Here is a 14,397-nt window from a genome sequence, read left to right as displayed (position 1 = left end):
AAGTCTTTTCAAGGGTTTATTTAGCAGTGGTAAAAACAAAGTTGAGAAGTTTAATTTGGTGTTTCGTACAATCTTGCGCTTTCAGGAGTAACAACTCCTCATATGGATCTTTACAGAGATTTCTCCTTAGAAGGGTATAAACAATTTGGTAAACCACCTAATATGGGGGCAAGTCCACCATACATGATAGAGGGGCCCACTGCTCCACAATGGTGAAAGCATAGGTTAGAGGTGTCTGGCTTAAATTTTGCTTGTCTAGCCCGGGGTAAATTCCACCGCATGAACAGTATGTAATTTGCTTCATAGAAGCCCACATGGACAACTCCATGTGCCGCTGTGGACCAGATCTGCTCCTATTTAGAGCAACCTAGGGGGGCGACCAATATCTTCCTCCTAGCCCGTTACATACAGTGTTTTGGTATATTAGCGAAATCATTCCTTTACCCAAGTGCTGTCGCAGTCAGAACTAACTGTGCTGTCATCCCTTCTGTCTTCTCTAGTGTTTCACATAGGGTTGTCTTCATCTTACGGAACTGTAAAAACCTGTTACTAAAATCCATCTTTGCAGCTGCTACAATGCTAGAAAATTCATTCTAGATTCCCTGATGGCTTGTAGAATTTTCTAAATGCATTTTTAGATTTGGATAAATATTTCAGCAGCCCACTTTCAAGGTCTCTCAAAAACCTGCAGTTTTTCTTAAAATGTTTTGATATCACAAAACATCCTTTCTTCTGTTTTCCCTACACCTTGTAGTTGTTTGTTCAGTACATTAAAGTGTAGTGTAAAAAACATGAGGTTGGTAAGTCAGGCCATATCAGTGAACTGTTGATATTCCTGCCCTTTTTCATTCATAAACAGCCTAATTTCATCCAAGCAGGCTACAAATCACTCCAGGACTTGTCCTGTGTTTAGCCACCGGACATTATTGTACAAAGGTAAACCTCCTGAAGAAACTTGAAACTGTTAGAAATTCAGAGCACGAGCCATGATGTAATTCACCATTTTTGTGACATCTTTGAGGACATCTTACCCTGGCACAAAGAGCTTCTTGAGGTATAATATAATGGAACTGAATGAATTGATCTTTTGTTTCTTTGACAAAGAACTATATGAAACCATAAAAAGTGCCCCATCACTAGTAATTAAAACCACTTTTTTGAGTCTTATGGCTTGTGACAAAAAAAAGCCTCCATCACAGCATTGTAGATATCGATCTCTTGTTTTCTTTCAGGCAAAGACAACAGTTTCACCAACTCTTCTCATGTCACCAACCGCATACCACAAAATTACTGATCGCCTTGCATATTATTTATATCTGTGCTTTAATCCAAGCACATGGAGTAACAGGCTGCCTTTTGTAAGCTGCTGACTAACATCACTTGCCATGCGCTGAACTTGATCTAAGTGGCATCTCAGAAATGCGTTGAACAATTTTATCCTTGTTTGGGAAATCATGAAAAAGACTCCCAGACAACATGTCTTTTTTGATAATATCCCCATCAGCTTATCATGTTTTGCTATGCCCAGTGAAATTTGAAAAATGTCAGATGATTAGTTCTAGAAAGTTAGTTGTAAAAACTAAGATACTGGTAATGATTTTTCCCTTCAAGAAATATTTTTCTTTTATTTTCACCAAGTTTGACAACACTTTTGTGGTTGGTGTCAAAGTGCTGTCTGACAGTTGATGTGCTATACAGAACACTCTCATTACACAGAATACATAATGTTTTCCATTGCGTTCAACCACTCCAAATGACTCTGTCCAGGCCTCTTGGAATGATCTTCCACTATCTGTTTTAGACTTGGAGTCTGCAAAAACCTAAAATTAAAATGAAGCACCTAATACAAATCTATCCCTTTACCAAAAAAAGCACTAATAGGTAACCCTAAACAAATAGATATTGCCTGAATCCACAGCAGTGATTCTCAGCTGGGGTTCCTTTTGAATTTGCTGACCACCAGCACATGGGGCAATGTTCCACTGACCACGAGCTTTTGGCCTGCTGTCACAGTTGACAGATTCAGACTTGGAGTCTAGGCAGGCCTGGTTTGAATCACACAATAGCAATTTAGTCCAAAAAGCGTCATCAGAAGTTCCACACAACCCTTTTAAATGAAGTAGCTCGAAGGAGAACAGGAGTTCAGGGTTCATCAAATAACGGTATCAGGCAAGGTTTAACTAAGGGATCAGGTATGCAGCACTGGCTCAGTGCAATGGTCCACTGTCGGCCACCGTAGAAGCCCCAGGTTCGGTTCCTGACACCTGCTCTGAAAAAGGCATCTGAGTGTGTTGGACCTACTTCTTGGGGAATTTCATTAAATAAGTTGAAGTCTCCACACATTCCCATAGACAGGAGGCGTGCTGACCTCGATCATCCATACAAGCTCTCATTTTCCAAACAGCAGGAGCCCAGGTTGGTTCCTATGGACAGCAGCCAATACAAAGTTCCCCCTGACAATCCCAGTACAATGAGTGCCATGTCTATCCTCTCATATAGCACACACACATGCCAAAGAGAGATTCACCCTGCACACCAAGCATTACACGGGTCATGTGATGTCAGGTAAACACAACCTGCTGCTATGCAATGACATTGTAACCTTTTATGTACTGGACGCACAGGACAGATGTCAATAAGTGTGGATGTCATTCATGCAATGTACAGCAATCGCTCGCTGACAGAACCAATCCATAACCTGACACCAGCAATGAGCACCACCCTACTAAGACTGATAACCTGATAAGAACATAAAAAGAGCCCCCTGGATCAGGCCAATGGCCCATCCACTCCAGTTCCTGTATCTCACAGTGGCCCACATCTATAATAAGGAGGTAGCACAGACCCATCAGGGATAGTAACCCATGATGGACTTTTCCTCCAGAAATTTGTCCAATCTAGGCTAGATGCCATTACCACGGTACAGAATTACCACCTTCATTTATTTCGGTAACTAAGACATCCTAACTAAGATAAAATGATCAACATTTTCCTAGTGGGGTGCAGACAGCAAAAATAATAATATTAAATATTATTTATATCTCACATTACAGGAATGCAGGGAGTTTTACTAATGCACTCCAATCACATAGCAATGCAGCACATGGCACAGAACTTTTTTAAATCATTTTGGACACACACAGTTACAGGGTTCCCATTACATTCAATAGGCACTTACCTTCTACCACAAGCTTTGTGTTCACCTGGTCCTGACTGGGTATAGCAGACTGGTACTCCTGTCCCTGGGCTGTGTAGCTCTGTTCAATGTCTTCAGCTTAAGTCATACTGTACTTCCTATAACTAGGACAGAGCAAACCAAGACCCCCCTACCCCCTCCCTAACTTTCCACTCTCCCTCTGTACTTTCACCTATTCAATGCTGGATCAAGACACATCAGCTTCAATACACATCAGCTGCCTCTCCTCCCCACAGCCTGGTAATCTGTGGGTTAACTGATGACTCTGGAGAAGGGAATTTCGGCAGCCAGCAGGGCCGACAGAGGGACAGTAGCACAGCCAATGGAAGGCCAGCAAGGTGGGGAGCACGTGCCCACAGAGAGGCCTCTGATTTCCCCCTCTGGCACACATGCTATAGGTTCGCCACCACTGCTAAAGGGTATACTCTTGATAAGTAATTACAATTCTAACTGTTAGCATGTAAAATAGTGTTAATTGCTGTGTGTTTACGATACAAATCTGTCTGAAGTTTTTGGTCTTGACCGATATGTATTGTTAGATCCAAAAAGTCAATTGACTTGTGAATAAATGTCAGGGTAAATTTAAGGTTAAAATTTGGTATGTTGTAATACCTGAAAGAAATCTATTTTTTAGCACTTAAACAAAACAAGTGGCTCGGCTGAGCAACTACATACATTTATTTAGAAAGTCCCTCTCTGACTAACAGTAAAGCATTTTATAGCATAAGCAAATCAACACAGTCTTTGGCTAACAAATATGTTCCACTCACATGTACTCATTGCTGGTTTAAGGCCGAGCTCTGTTCCCCCCCACAGCTCTGGGAACTCACTAAGCTGCCACCCTCCATCTTGTGACACTGTCCAGCCTGCAACACAATGGCTGATCCCCTTCCCTCAGCCTCTTGCTGATCAATTTCCCAGCCTGGATCCTTCTTGCTCACTCTCAGTCTGGCATCCACTATGTCTCTCAGCCTTGAATCCACTCTGGCTCCCTCCCAGCCTGGAATCCACTCTGGCTGATTACTTCCTCTGTCAGCCTCATGCTGAGCACAAATTCTCAGCATCTTGCTTGAGCACACCTTCTCTCTTGCACCTGAGTGCAAGTGCATATATTCCAAGTCAGGATTGGGTTGGGCCAAGGGGCCCACTCTTTCACTCCCTTGACCGGTTACAGAGCCCTAAAGATTCGGGTTTCTTTCTGAAAACCTACACAGAGCTATGTACTCATTATTCCCTGGAGCGTTTATTACATTTTCCTGACACTTTTCTTACATTATTAGTGACACTTTGTCACACCCCCTCTCTTTCTCTTCAATCTATTAGCTATTAGTAAAAGTTGCTTGTCACTGTAAAAGTAATATATGTTTTTCATCCAACTGAGTTGTTTCTCCATTCAAGTGTTTACTAGGGACTCATTTTTAAAAGGGTATTAAAAGGGCTTCCAGATTCCAAAGAACCCTACAGTTCTGGCCATGCGATGAAGAGGCCCTCTTTAAGGATGGCCATCGGCACCATTTGGTCGGGAAGTCAGGCCTGTTTTTCCAAAACTGTTGTGTGGGAGGGGCTACATGCGGTTTTCCCTCTTTTTGGTAATACTCTGGTATGTCAGACAGCTGAACTGAAGCTACATACAGCCGCGCAATTATTGTTGGAAAGGATCTTTCGTCTAAGGACTGCACTATGCATGAATGTGTGCCGTACATATAGCACCGTTCTGCTCTATGGAGAGGGGAGAACGACAGAGCGGCACTCCGCTGTGCGCTCTTCCCTTTCCCTTGCATAAGGATCGTTCGTCGTCCATCGTCCGTGGATCCACCAGGACGGATGTTCGGACGATAGATTTTGGGTGCTGAACACACGCCAGGTTCTCGTCCGATATCAGCCCTGAGGCGATTATCAGTCGAGAACCATTGGACGTCTTCTCACCAATATGGACAATTCAGTGCCATCAAATTATCTGGGAATATCTGACTTTAACAACAATGTAGCTCTTATTACTTCATTTAGTTTCTAGCAATACATACTCTCATAATGATGTTCTTGTTTGTATTTACAGTTCAAACCTAGAGGTATAGTGTTGTTAGTCTTTTAAATATTAATTTAGATGATTTTCCATGGTAACAGGTGAAAAAAAATGTTCATATGAAAAATCCTAATGTTAGTCTCCAAAGTTATGATAAATATACCTTTTTTCATAGGAATTATTTTAGTCACTCTGGAAAAGCAAAGATTTCTTTGACATTCTGTTACATCATGAACTATTAATATATGGTAACTTTGTAATATTTTTGAAACAAAAATGTTTAAAACACTTTTTTACTTTTAATATTTTAGGCATTCTACAGGGGGTTCTTTTATTAGACCCAAAAAAGCAAACTTTGGTGTCAGTTTTCTTACTGCATTGACTAGACGATATGGGATATGTGATGAATGGAATGAAAAAATTGTAGTTGGAAAAAAACATGTGGAACTTGTTGGATTTGAGTCTATTCAAGAGGAACAAAGGTATGTTTTTTTAATTCATTACTAAAATATGCCTAATAATACTGCAAACGATAAACCTTTATTAAATCAGTTGTACTCAAACAATGAACTAGAGGCAGAGATGGTTTAGGTTTGCTTTGGTTGGGAAGTAGAATTTTTGTGAGGTCATAATAGCTAGTTTGGTTTCAGACTTATTTTTCGTTAGGATAGGATGCAGAGAGAAAGGTTTACAACAGTGAACATTGAAATTAAAACATACTCTTCCTATAAATGACTAATGAATGCATTTTTGTTTCTCATGCTAATAAAGCTGCTATTTATCTCATTGACAGGGTCTGTAAAGAGCATTAATTCTACATGATACAGTGTTCTCCCCAGAAATTTTTTTCAGCCGGGTGGTAGGAAGCTGTAGCCGGGTGGTAAAAAAGCGGGTGTGGCAAAACACGGCAAATTTAGTGCTCCCAGTTGATTATGCCATGGGTATCCAGTAACCTCATATTGTTTCAGTGTTCTACCTTCTCCCACTTATTTGTTACAACTTTGTAATGCCTGCCCCGTTAGTATATCCAATTTTTCTATTCTATGTATTTTGCCACAACTGTCCTATGCCGTGTATTGTGTCCCAACTTACTAGTGTTCTAAGTTTTAAGAGTGTAATCCTTTGTAGTAGTGTAATAGTATAATGAATGTGGTGTAACAAGTTAGGCTTAGCTCATATTAGCAGCAAAAAACATTTACCCCTTCTGAGTGACTTCTGGCAACTGCTAGGCACCTAGGATTGGTAACAGGCCATAAGTGCTGGGCACCTAGGATTGGTAACCGGCCATAAGTGCTGGGCACCTAGGATCGGTAACAGGCCATAAGTGCTCGGCACCTAGGATTGATAACAGGCAGTAAATTCTAGGCACTTAGAATTGGTAACAGGCGGTAAGTGCTGGGCATCTAGGATTGGTAACAGGCAGTAAGTGCTGGGCTTTTTCAGAGCTAGAAGTTTTTTAAGCAGCAGTGGTTCCTGGCATGAGGAATGGACAAATGTAACCTTACTGCCGGTGTGAATTCAGCCTAACTTCAGATGTGCTCCTGTGTCTATATTTAGTTAAAGTGAACTTTTGTTAAAACATTTTTTTTTTCACTTGATTCTTTTACAAAATTAGCCCAGCAGTCCCATGCTGGCTCAGCTTCCACCTTTTCTCTGATGCTCACTTGTACGTCCAATGCTGCCTTGCACTGCGCCTGCATTAGATTGAAAACTTTTTTTACATTATAAGAAATCCTCTGAAGGTGCATGCACACAAGGAGCAGTGCAGAGCCTTTTGGGATATGTGACACAAATATTCCAGGAGGCTGCGGATTTCCCCTTCGGTCTTTACTGAAATGGAAGTGAAGACTGAAGGGGAGAGGTCCTCTCCACAAAGGTGTAAAAAAAAACAAAAAAAAAAAACAAAAACGCACATTTTTCCATTACATAACAGAGAAAGTCTTTAATATAATGTTAAAAATGTGGCGATGCTTTAATACCATCATGCATGTGATATCAGATAGGGACAAGACAGCCAGTGACCCCCTCTCATCACTGCCCATATTCTATATAAAAACAGTCTGTGACGTTTATCCGCAGTGTGTAATGTCATCGGCAGTGCAGTGTGATAGCAATGTGAGCGTAAAAGCTGCTTGTCATATTCTGCACCCTAACAACTCGCTGTGTTCAAACCTTCAGATCTCTTAAACCGTTGGTTGTATTAACTTGAAATGTTTAAGGTACACGTGGAGGCATAGGAAACTGAAACTGTAGGTGCAAGTGGGGGGCACTTGTGGCTAGACCCTTCTAAAATGTAATTAGTATGGCATTATGAGAACTTAAATCTCTACCTAGCAAAATGTGCTGCCTGCTCTGTTACACATATCTGTCTGCATCTTACCTCAAACCCCAATTTCTCCAGAATTAAGAGGTGCAGGGAAACAAAAATATGGGTGGAAGTGGGAGACACGTGTGGCTATCACCTTTCATCATCATGGCATCATTACAACATTAAACTGTCCATCAAAATCCACTTCCTTGTTACACATGACTGTAACCTTCCTGTACCTCAACCTCAAAAACATTTAGTGGGCAGAGGTAATTTTCTAATCATGCCATAGTTATGAGGTTTTAGGGGATGTTAGTCACAGATGTTCCCCACTTGTACCTATATTTTTGGTTTCTTAAACCTCCCTATTCCCCAATTGAAGTTCAGAATGTTAGATAAGTGGACAGGAATGTGTAACAGGGCAGGGAAGCCCATTTTAATGGGCAAAGTGTTTTATGTTCTAATGATGCTGTAGTAATGAGATTGTAAGGGGAGAATGTGCCCGCCACTTGCACCTATATTGTCAGTTTATACCCCCTACCCCCAGAGAAATTGGTGTACAAAGAAGAGAAGCAGACAGTAGTTTGACAAGTAGGTATATATTTAGGGGCCCCACCCCAATGCTCCTTGCTATGTTAGTGGCTCCTGGGTCCCCAATTTGCACTTTCAATTTAGGACTCCTAGTTGCACTTTCCTCTGAAACAGCAACCCCAAAGTTCAATTTTCATAACTTTTTACATTTGTAACCCCCATATCTTAAAATTATTTAAAGCTGGGGGGCTGAATTTGTAGTAACTAGTATCTATGAGGGTCCCCTGTACACCCTGAAAATTACAGGTCATTGTGACATACAGTTTAGGAGATATGGAGGTTTGTACACACAGAGCTGTGAGGATGCAGAATTCACACGCAGAGCTAGAGGTGGATACATTTCACAGGCAGAAATCCGAGCTCGTACTATGAGATGGGGGTGGGGCTGCCTGTGTCTCCTTCACATGAAGGCTGAACTGTGTGCTCACCTCTCATCGGCAGCAATCCTTTGAACGGATGGCACAGAGCACAGATGGCACAGAGCAGCCTGAGATCTGTGCATGCGAGGATGAGAGCTGCCGAGAGCTGGGCGGGGTATTCAAATCAGCCGGGCGGAGCAACCGGCTAAAAACCTCTGGGGAGAACTATGTGATAGCAGTAGATCTCCATGGTACTGAAACAGTTTTGTCAAAGTTTGAGAATGAAGCGAGTTAAATGTAATTTGTAAACATACATTAAATAAAAAATGTGTCCCCACACTAAAGTGATTAAAAATAAAAATTTAAAAATGTAAAGCACAGATTATTTAGTAACATTTCACCCACAATATTTTTGGCAAATTAATTCATAAATCCAATTCAAATTGTGCATATCTGACATAGGGCCTGATTTATTAAAGCTGACCAAGACGAAAAAATTTACATCATAGGAAACACGGGAAGAATTTCTTAAAATAATTTGCTATTGTTTGTCAAATGTTTTCAATCCTGGACAAGATCCATTCCAGGTTTGACGAATCACCCAGGTTCGCCCGTGATAGTCTGTCTTCTCCAGTCATGGAGAACTTGCATAAATTAGGCCCATATTGTTGCACAAATTTATAAGTTAAGCCTAAGGAAACTAAAAAAATATTTAATTTTTTTAATATATTTTTTTATATTGTATTTTGTGTAATTAGAAGGTTTTGGTAAGGATGCCCAAAGTGTATCATGTTAATAGGGTTATTATACATTACTCCAAATGTATGCTTCACAAAAAAAATTAACTTACCATTATATATTTAACTTTCATTTTGGATCAAATTTCAAATAAGCATCAGAGAATTTTGTGAAATCTTTTGTGCTAGCAATGTATATATTCTACTGTAAATGACAAAACGGTTTACAAATAAATGTTTTGCTTTTTTGTTTTTTTAATTCCTTTATCAGTGAAAAGTTTTGTGGTGGAAAGTGTTACTTAAAACAATTGTAATTGGTTGATGGATATAGGATTCCAGAGTTTTTTTAGTTATTCTAGACATTCATTAGGTAGTTCAAGATTGTGTGATATAGTTTAAACATTAGTAGGAATAGCTATAGTAAGTTGTTTAGGAACTTAATATTTGTTTGTTTTATTGGTTTGATAGGGGTAATACCATGTCCCTTGACATTTGGTAAGCTGATCTGCTCAAAAATTTGACATAAATCAGTGTGTTTTCAGAGAATTTATGGCTCGATAGAATTTCAAAAGACTTTGCAAGTGTGTGGTGAATGGGACATGCTTTGTAAGAAAAGTTTCACTTTTGCTATCTGCCTGTACCAGTATATGGGGTGGTTGTTTCCAGCTTTAAGTTTTTTGTTGTGTTTTTTTTTTTAATTAGGGTATTATTAGCTAAATAGAGTGTGCCATAAGAATCAAATGTGTAGGCAAAGATACTCAAATATTTCCTGTAAAAAGCCATATCATTGTTGCAACATTTTTTGGGAAAAAAAAAACATTTAATCGAATTTAGCACAATTTACATACAATCCATAAATTCTTCAAGTTATTTCTAGATTAGTGGAGATTTCCAGATTAGATTAATTTTACATTTCATTATGGTCTCACATAGTCACATAGACTCTATTTTGCCGCGTTTTGCTGATGATACTGCTTCTTCAGGAAAGGTGTCGAGACCTAAGTAATACAAAAATTACATCAGTACTAATAAGTAAGCAATTTGGTATTCATAACATCCCTTATTAAATTTGCATAATACATACCAATCTTAACGGAAAGCGTAGTTTAAACCAATCATATGTCAGAGCTTCCTCCAAAAAAAAAAAAGTGCAAGCCATAGACTAGGAAACAGTATGGCCAAACAGGAAAACAGCAGCCAGGAGTTCACAACATGGACATCCTACGGTATCACCTAAAAACATTTGCCTTTAGTCTTTTCAACTATATTTCAAAATGTCCAAAATCATATAAAGAAAAATCTCTTTTCTGTACTTTATATGTATATTGTGTGTCTATATATGTCAGCTATGTATACCTCCATGTGCAATTTATATCAACCCCATATAAGCACATAGCTATAATGGGTAAGAGTATAATAGGTCACTAATCAGTGACACCTATTAAATAGAGAACTATTCCTCTGTTGTATACCCGATTTTACCCCATATTCACAAATAGAGAGCATAAACTCAATTAAACTAGATTCACACGCCCATTTCAGTTCATATGTATAGTCCCAATAAATAAGTTTCTATTGATCCTACCTTCTGTATTTAATCACTTATCTCTATTCAAACTTCTCATCCAAATGGCTTGTAGTACTGACTAGAGTTGTCCCCGGTGCACGTGTCTACGGTGCTAGTCCTCCGACCATGCTGCTGCCTAAATCTAAATGGAGCCACACTACTGGACTGGGCGTCTCACACGGATCTCTCCGCCCATGTCGTTGTGATGCGATGCGGGGCAGGATTCTGTGCCTTGTGACTATGTGAGACAATAATGAGATGTAAAATTGTTTTATATTGAAATTTGTTCACTTGTATGAATTATTTTTACTTGTATTTTAAATGGAAAAAAAAGTTATATTTTCTTTTTGTTTTAATATTCGTGCCTTGAAAGTCCCTTTAAAAAGTGATGCTATTTCTTGAATATAATAGCTGGGATGTGGCACACTTTTGAATATATACAGGAAAACATATCTGACCATCAAAAAAACAAACATACACAACATAATTGCAGAATAAAGCCATCCCGATATTCCGAATTTAAGGAGCACCTTTCGTAGGAATCCCCGATGCACCCTGTCAAATGCTTTTTCAGTATCTAGGGACAGGAGTACAGATTTGCCAAATAGGTGCATAATGCAGGAGATTTATCACACGTCTAGTGCTATCTGGGGCTCGGCAGCTTTGATAAAACCCATTTGATCAGGCGCTGCTAACTTGGGAAATGTATTACATAGTCTATTTGCAGGGGCTTTGGCATAAGTTTTTACATCCTAACCTAAAATAAATATAGGTCCATAGTTTTGTGGTAGAGTTATCTTTACCTGGCTTTGAGATGGTTACAATAACCACTTGTAGCATTTCTTCTGGAAATTGCTCAGAGGTGGCTGCAAGGTGAAATGCTCTGATTAAATAATGTCTTTAAAAGTTTTGTAATATTCATTAGTAAAGCCATCAATACCAGATGATTTTGGGGGTGATAGGGAATCAATACCCCTATGTATTTCCATGGGGGTAAATGGAGCAGATGCATTCAATTAATCTGTAGATAGTATGATGAGCGTTAGGCAAGAAAATCATCACTTTTCAGGTTTGTGGGTAGAGGAGTGTTAGGATCACTCATTGTAGACTATACGGATATCGATATATTAGTTTAGATCTAAGTTGGGATATTGCTTCAGTTAAAAGAGAGGTGGTATGCTGTGAGGGTGAAGATTTATTTAAAATATCTAAACATCTGGTTTAGGATAAGTGCTGATCTATTTACAGCATCCTATGTGCTTTTGCATAAGAACAGGCCTTGATTAAAAAGCCAGGCATGATGTTTGGGGGCGTGACTTGAGTGATGCCGGGGTGAGTTGCACATGCTCCCGCCTCGGATATAGCATAGTGTTGTGGAAGGGTCCGTCCTATCTGGAGTGAAGAAAGACCGATGGTGTGATTGGCAGGAAGATGGTGACGCCAGAGACACCATCCCGTGAGATTGGGGCGTACTTCCCACGTGTTTGTTAGATCAGCAGAGAAGCAACAGCGCGAGGGGAAGATGTTAATGCGATCAGCCCAGCAGACTACACAGCAGGGGAAAGACTACAAGAACTCCTTGGGGGGGTCTAGCTACAGTGAAAGCAGATAAGCAAGTGCTAATTAATAGCGGGGTCTCCCCCATGCAAGAGGGTAGAAGGCGAGGTCTTGGCTAAAGCTTCCAGGTATGAAGTGCTTAGAGAAGTGTCCAATGAGTCCCTAGGTGGGTGGTTTATAATCTTCAAATAAGGCTGCTGTTAATAGTGACAGTGACATTCAAAATCGGGGCAAAGCACCTCCACTAGCTGCTGATTCAGTGGAAAAGTTGGAGTCTCAGAGTGAAATATTTCCCAGTAAAGAATAATTTGAAAGCTTTATGAAAAAAAAGAGGGATCATTAGGTATAGCTATTTCTGATCTTAAACAAGATATTTGTGCCTGTTTTGAATATAATGAAAAAACAATGGAGGAGCAGAGAAAACGGGTGAAATAAAAGTCTATTAATTTAAAGGGCTATATAGATTTGTTACAACACATTCTGTAACAACAAGACGAGTTAGAGAATAGAAGTCGGTGTAGTATTGTTCACATTAAAGGTACCCCTGGGATCTGGGGCTTGCAGAGCTGGAAACCTATGTGGAAGCTTTTCTAAATTTGGTGCTGGGAAAATCAAAAGAAGCTATGATTAAATTTGACCATGTGCATAGATCATTGGGCCCCAGGAGTAATGACCCATCATGCCCTGGACTCTAGGGCCCAGAGATATTATTTGCTGTTTGCATTCTTATTGTTCTTGCATTCTCTCAATTAAAAGAAGAAATCATGAGAAAAGCCTGGGGTAGAGATTCTATCATGTTTAATGAGGCATCTGTAACCATTTTGCATGACCTATCCAAATATATATTGAGGCCTGTCCTAAAACCACTTTTAGCAGAGCTTTGTGTTAAAAATGTAAGATATAGATGGGGTACCTGTTTCAATTACAGGCCAGCCAAGAAGGAACTTAAGCAAATTTGATCAACTGAGTGATCTTCCACGTTTCCCAGCAACTTTGGATTTGCCAAAGATTGATCTATCAGAGTGGCCTGATTGTTCATTATATTTGAAATCAGCAGTGATTCTGTTTTGGAAACAGTCAGGACATGGTAAGCAAGTAGAGTGAAGAGATGTGCTAAAATCTTTTGAAACTAGTTTGGACTTTGGGGTATTAAGAAGCTGAGTTCAATAGGAGATAGGCATTTCCTATAAATGACCTTTCATGCTTCCCTTGGGGTTCCGGGGACTGTTCTGACACTGGGCGTGCCTCTGTTTCCAAGCTTTATCAATTCCATCCAATCTGTTGGCCAATCAGTAAATAGCCTCTTGACCAGCCCTGGCTATTTACCTAGCTCACACACTGCACTCTGTGTTCGTGCAACGTGTCTCTATTGTGCCGAGCTACTAGTTCTGTTAAGCTAGTTCCTGTTCACCTGGTGCTTAATTCAGTGTTTCCTCTGTCCAGCTCCTGCGTTAACCCCTCGTTGTCCAGTCTGTTGGTTCCCAGCCAACTTTCCTGTGCTGTTTCAATGTTCTTGTCTGTCTGTGGATATCCCTGTGGAGTCACCTGTGCCTCCTGTTGCTTCCAGTGTCTTCTGTGTTCCCTGTGCCCTCAGTGGCCCCTATGTCACTAGTGTCTGTCACCGGGTTCCGTGGCAATTGACCCCTGGTGTGTGACCTGACCTCTCTTGCTCTTTTTTTATGAAAACCCTGAATGTATTGTCCCCCTTCAGCTATTTCCCAAGAGATTCTTTGAGGACAAATATTTCGGTTATACCAAAAGATGGTAAAGATCCTAGTGTTTGTGCTAGTTATAGGCAAATTTCTCTAATGAATCACGATTTAAAGTTACCGTATTTTTTGAACCATAAGACGCACCCAGAATTTAGAGGAGGAAAACAAGAAAAAAAATATTCTGAACCAAATTGTATCAAGAAATATTTAATAAAATATAGCAGAATAATATTTAACGAGAGAGAGATTGCACATTGCACACCCTTGGAAGCGTGGGTGGGTTGTATTTGGACCATAAGACGCACCCTTGTTTCCCCCCCACTTCTTTGAGGGGGGAGGGCGTCTTA

At 40.0% G+C, this 14,397-nt stretch overlaps 1 protein-coding gene across 1 annotated transcript in view; it reads left to right on the top strand.

The window, feature by feature from the left end:
- The window catches only part of TBCE (tubulin folding cofactor E), a gene marked incomplete in the record, with an annotated part of 197,671 nt that overhangs the window by 42,813 nt on the left and 140,461 nt on the right, over positions 1-14,397 (top strand). The window contains 1 exon segment of the mRNA XM_072409203.1: positions 5,531-5,701. Within this exon segment, the coding sequence (XP_072265304.1) occupies positions 5,531-5,701 (171 nt within the window).

Source organism: Pyxicephalus adspersus, chromosome 4 (assembly GCF_032062135.1).
Source record: "Pyxicephalus adspersus chromosome 4, UCB_Pads_2.0, whole genome shotgun sequence".
Taxonomy (NCBI): Eukaryota; Metazoa; Chordata; class Amphibia; order Anura; family Pyxicephalidae; genus Pyxicephalus; species Pyxicephalus adspersus.
The sequence above is the reverse complement of the archived record's forward strand: the minus strand, read 5'-3'. Positions and strand labels throughout refer to the sequence as shown.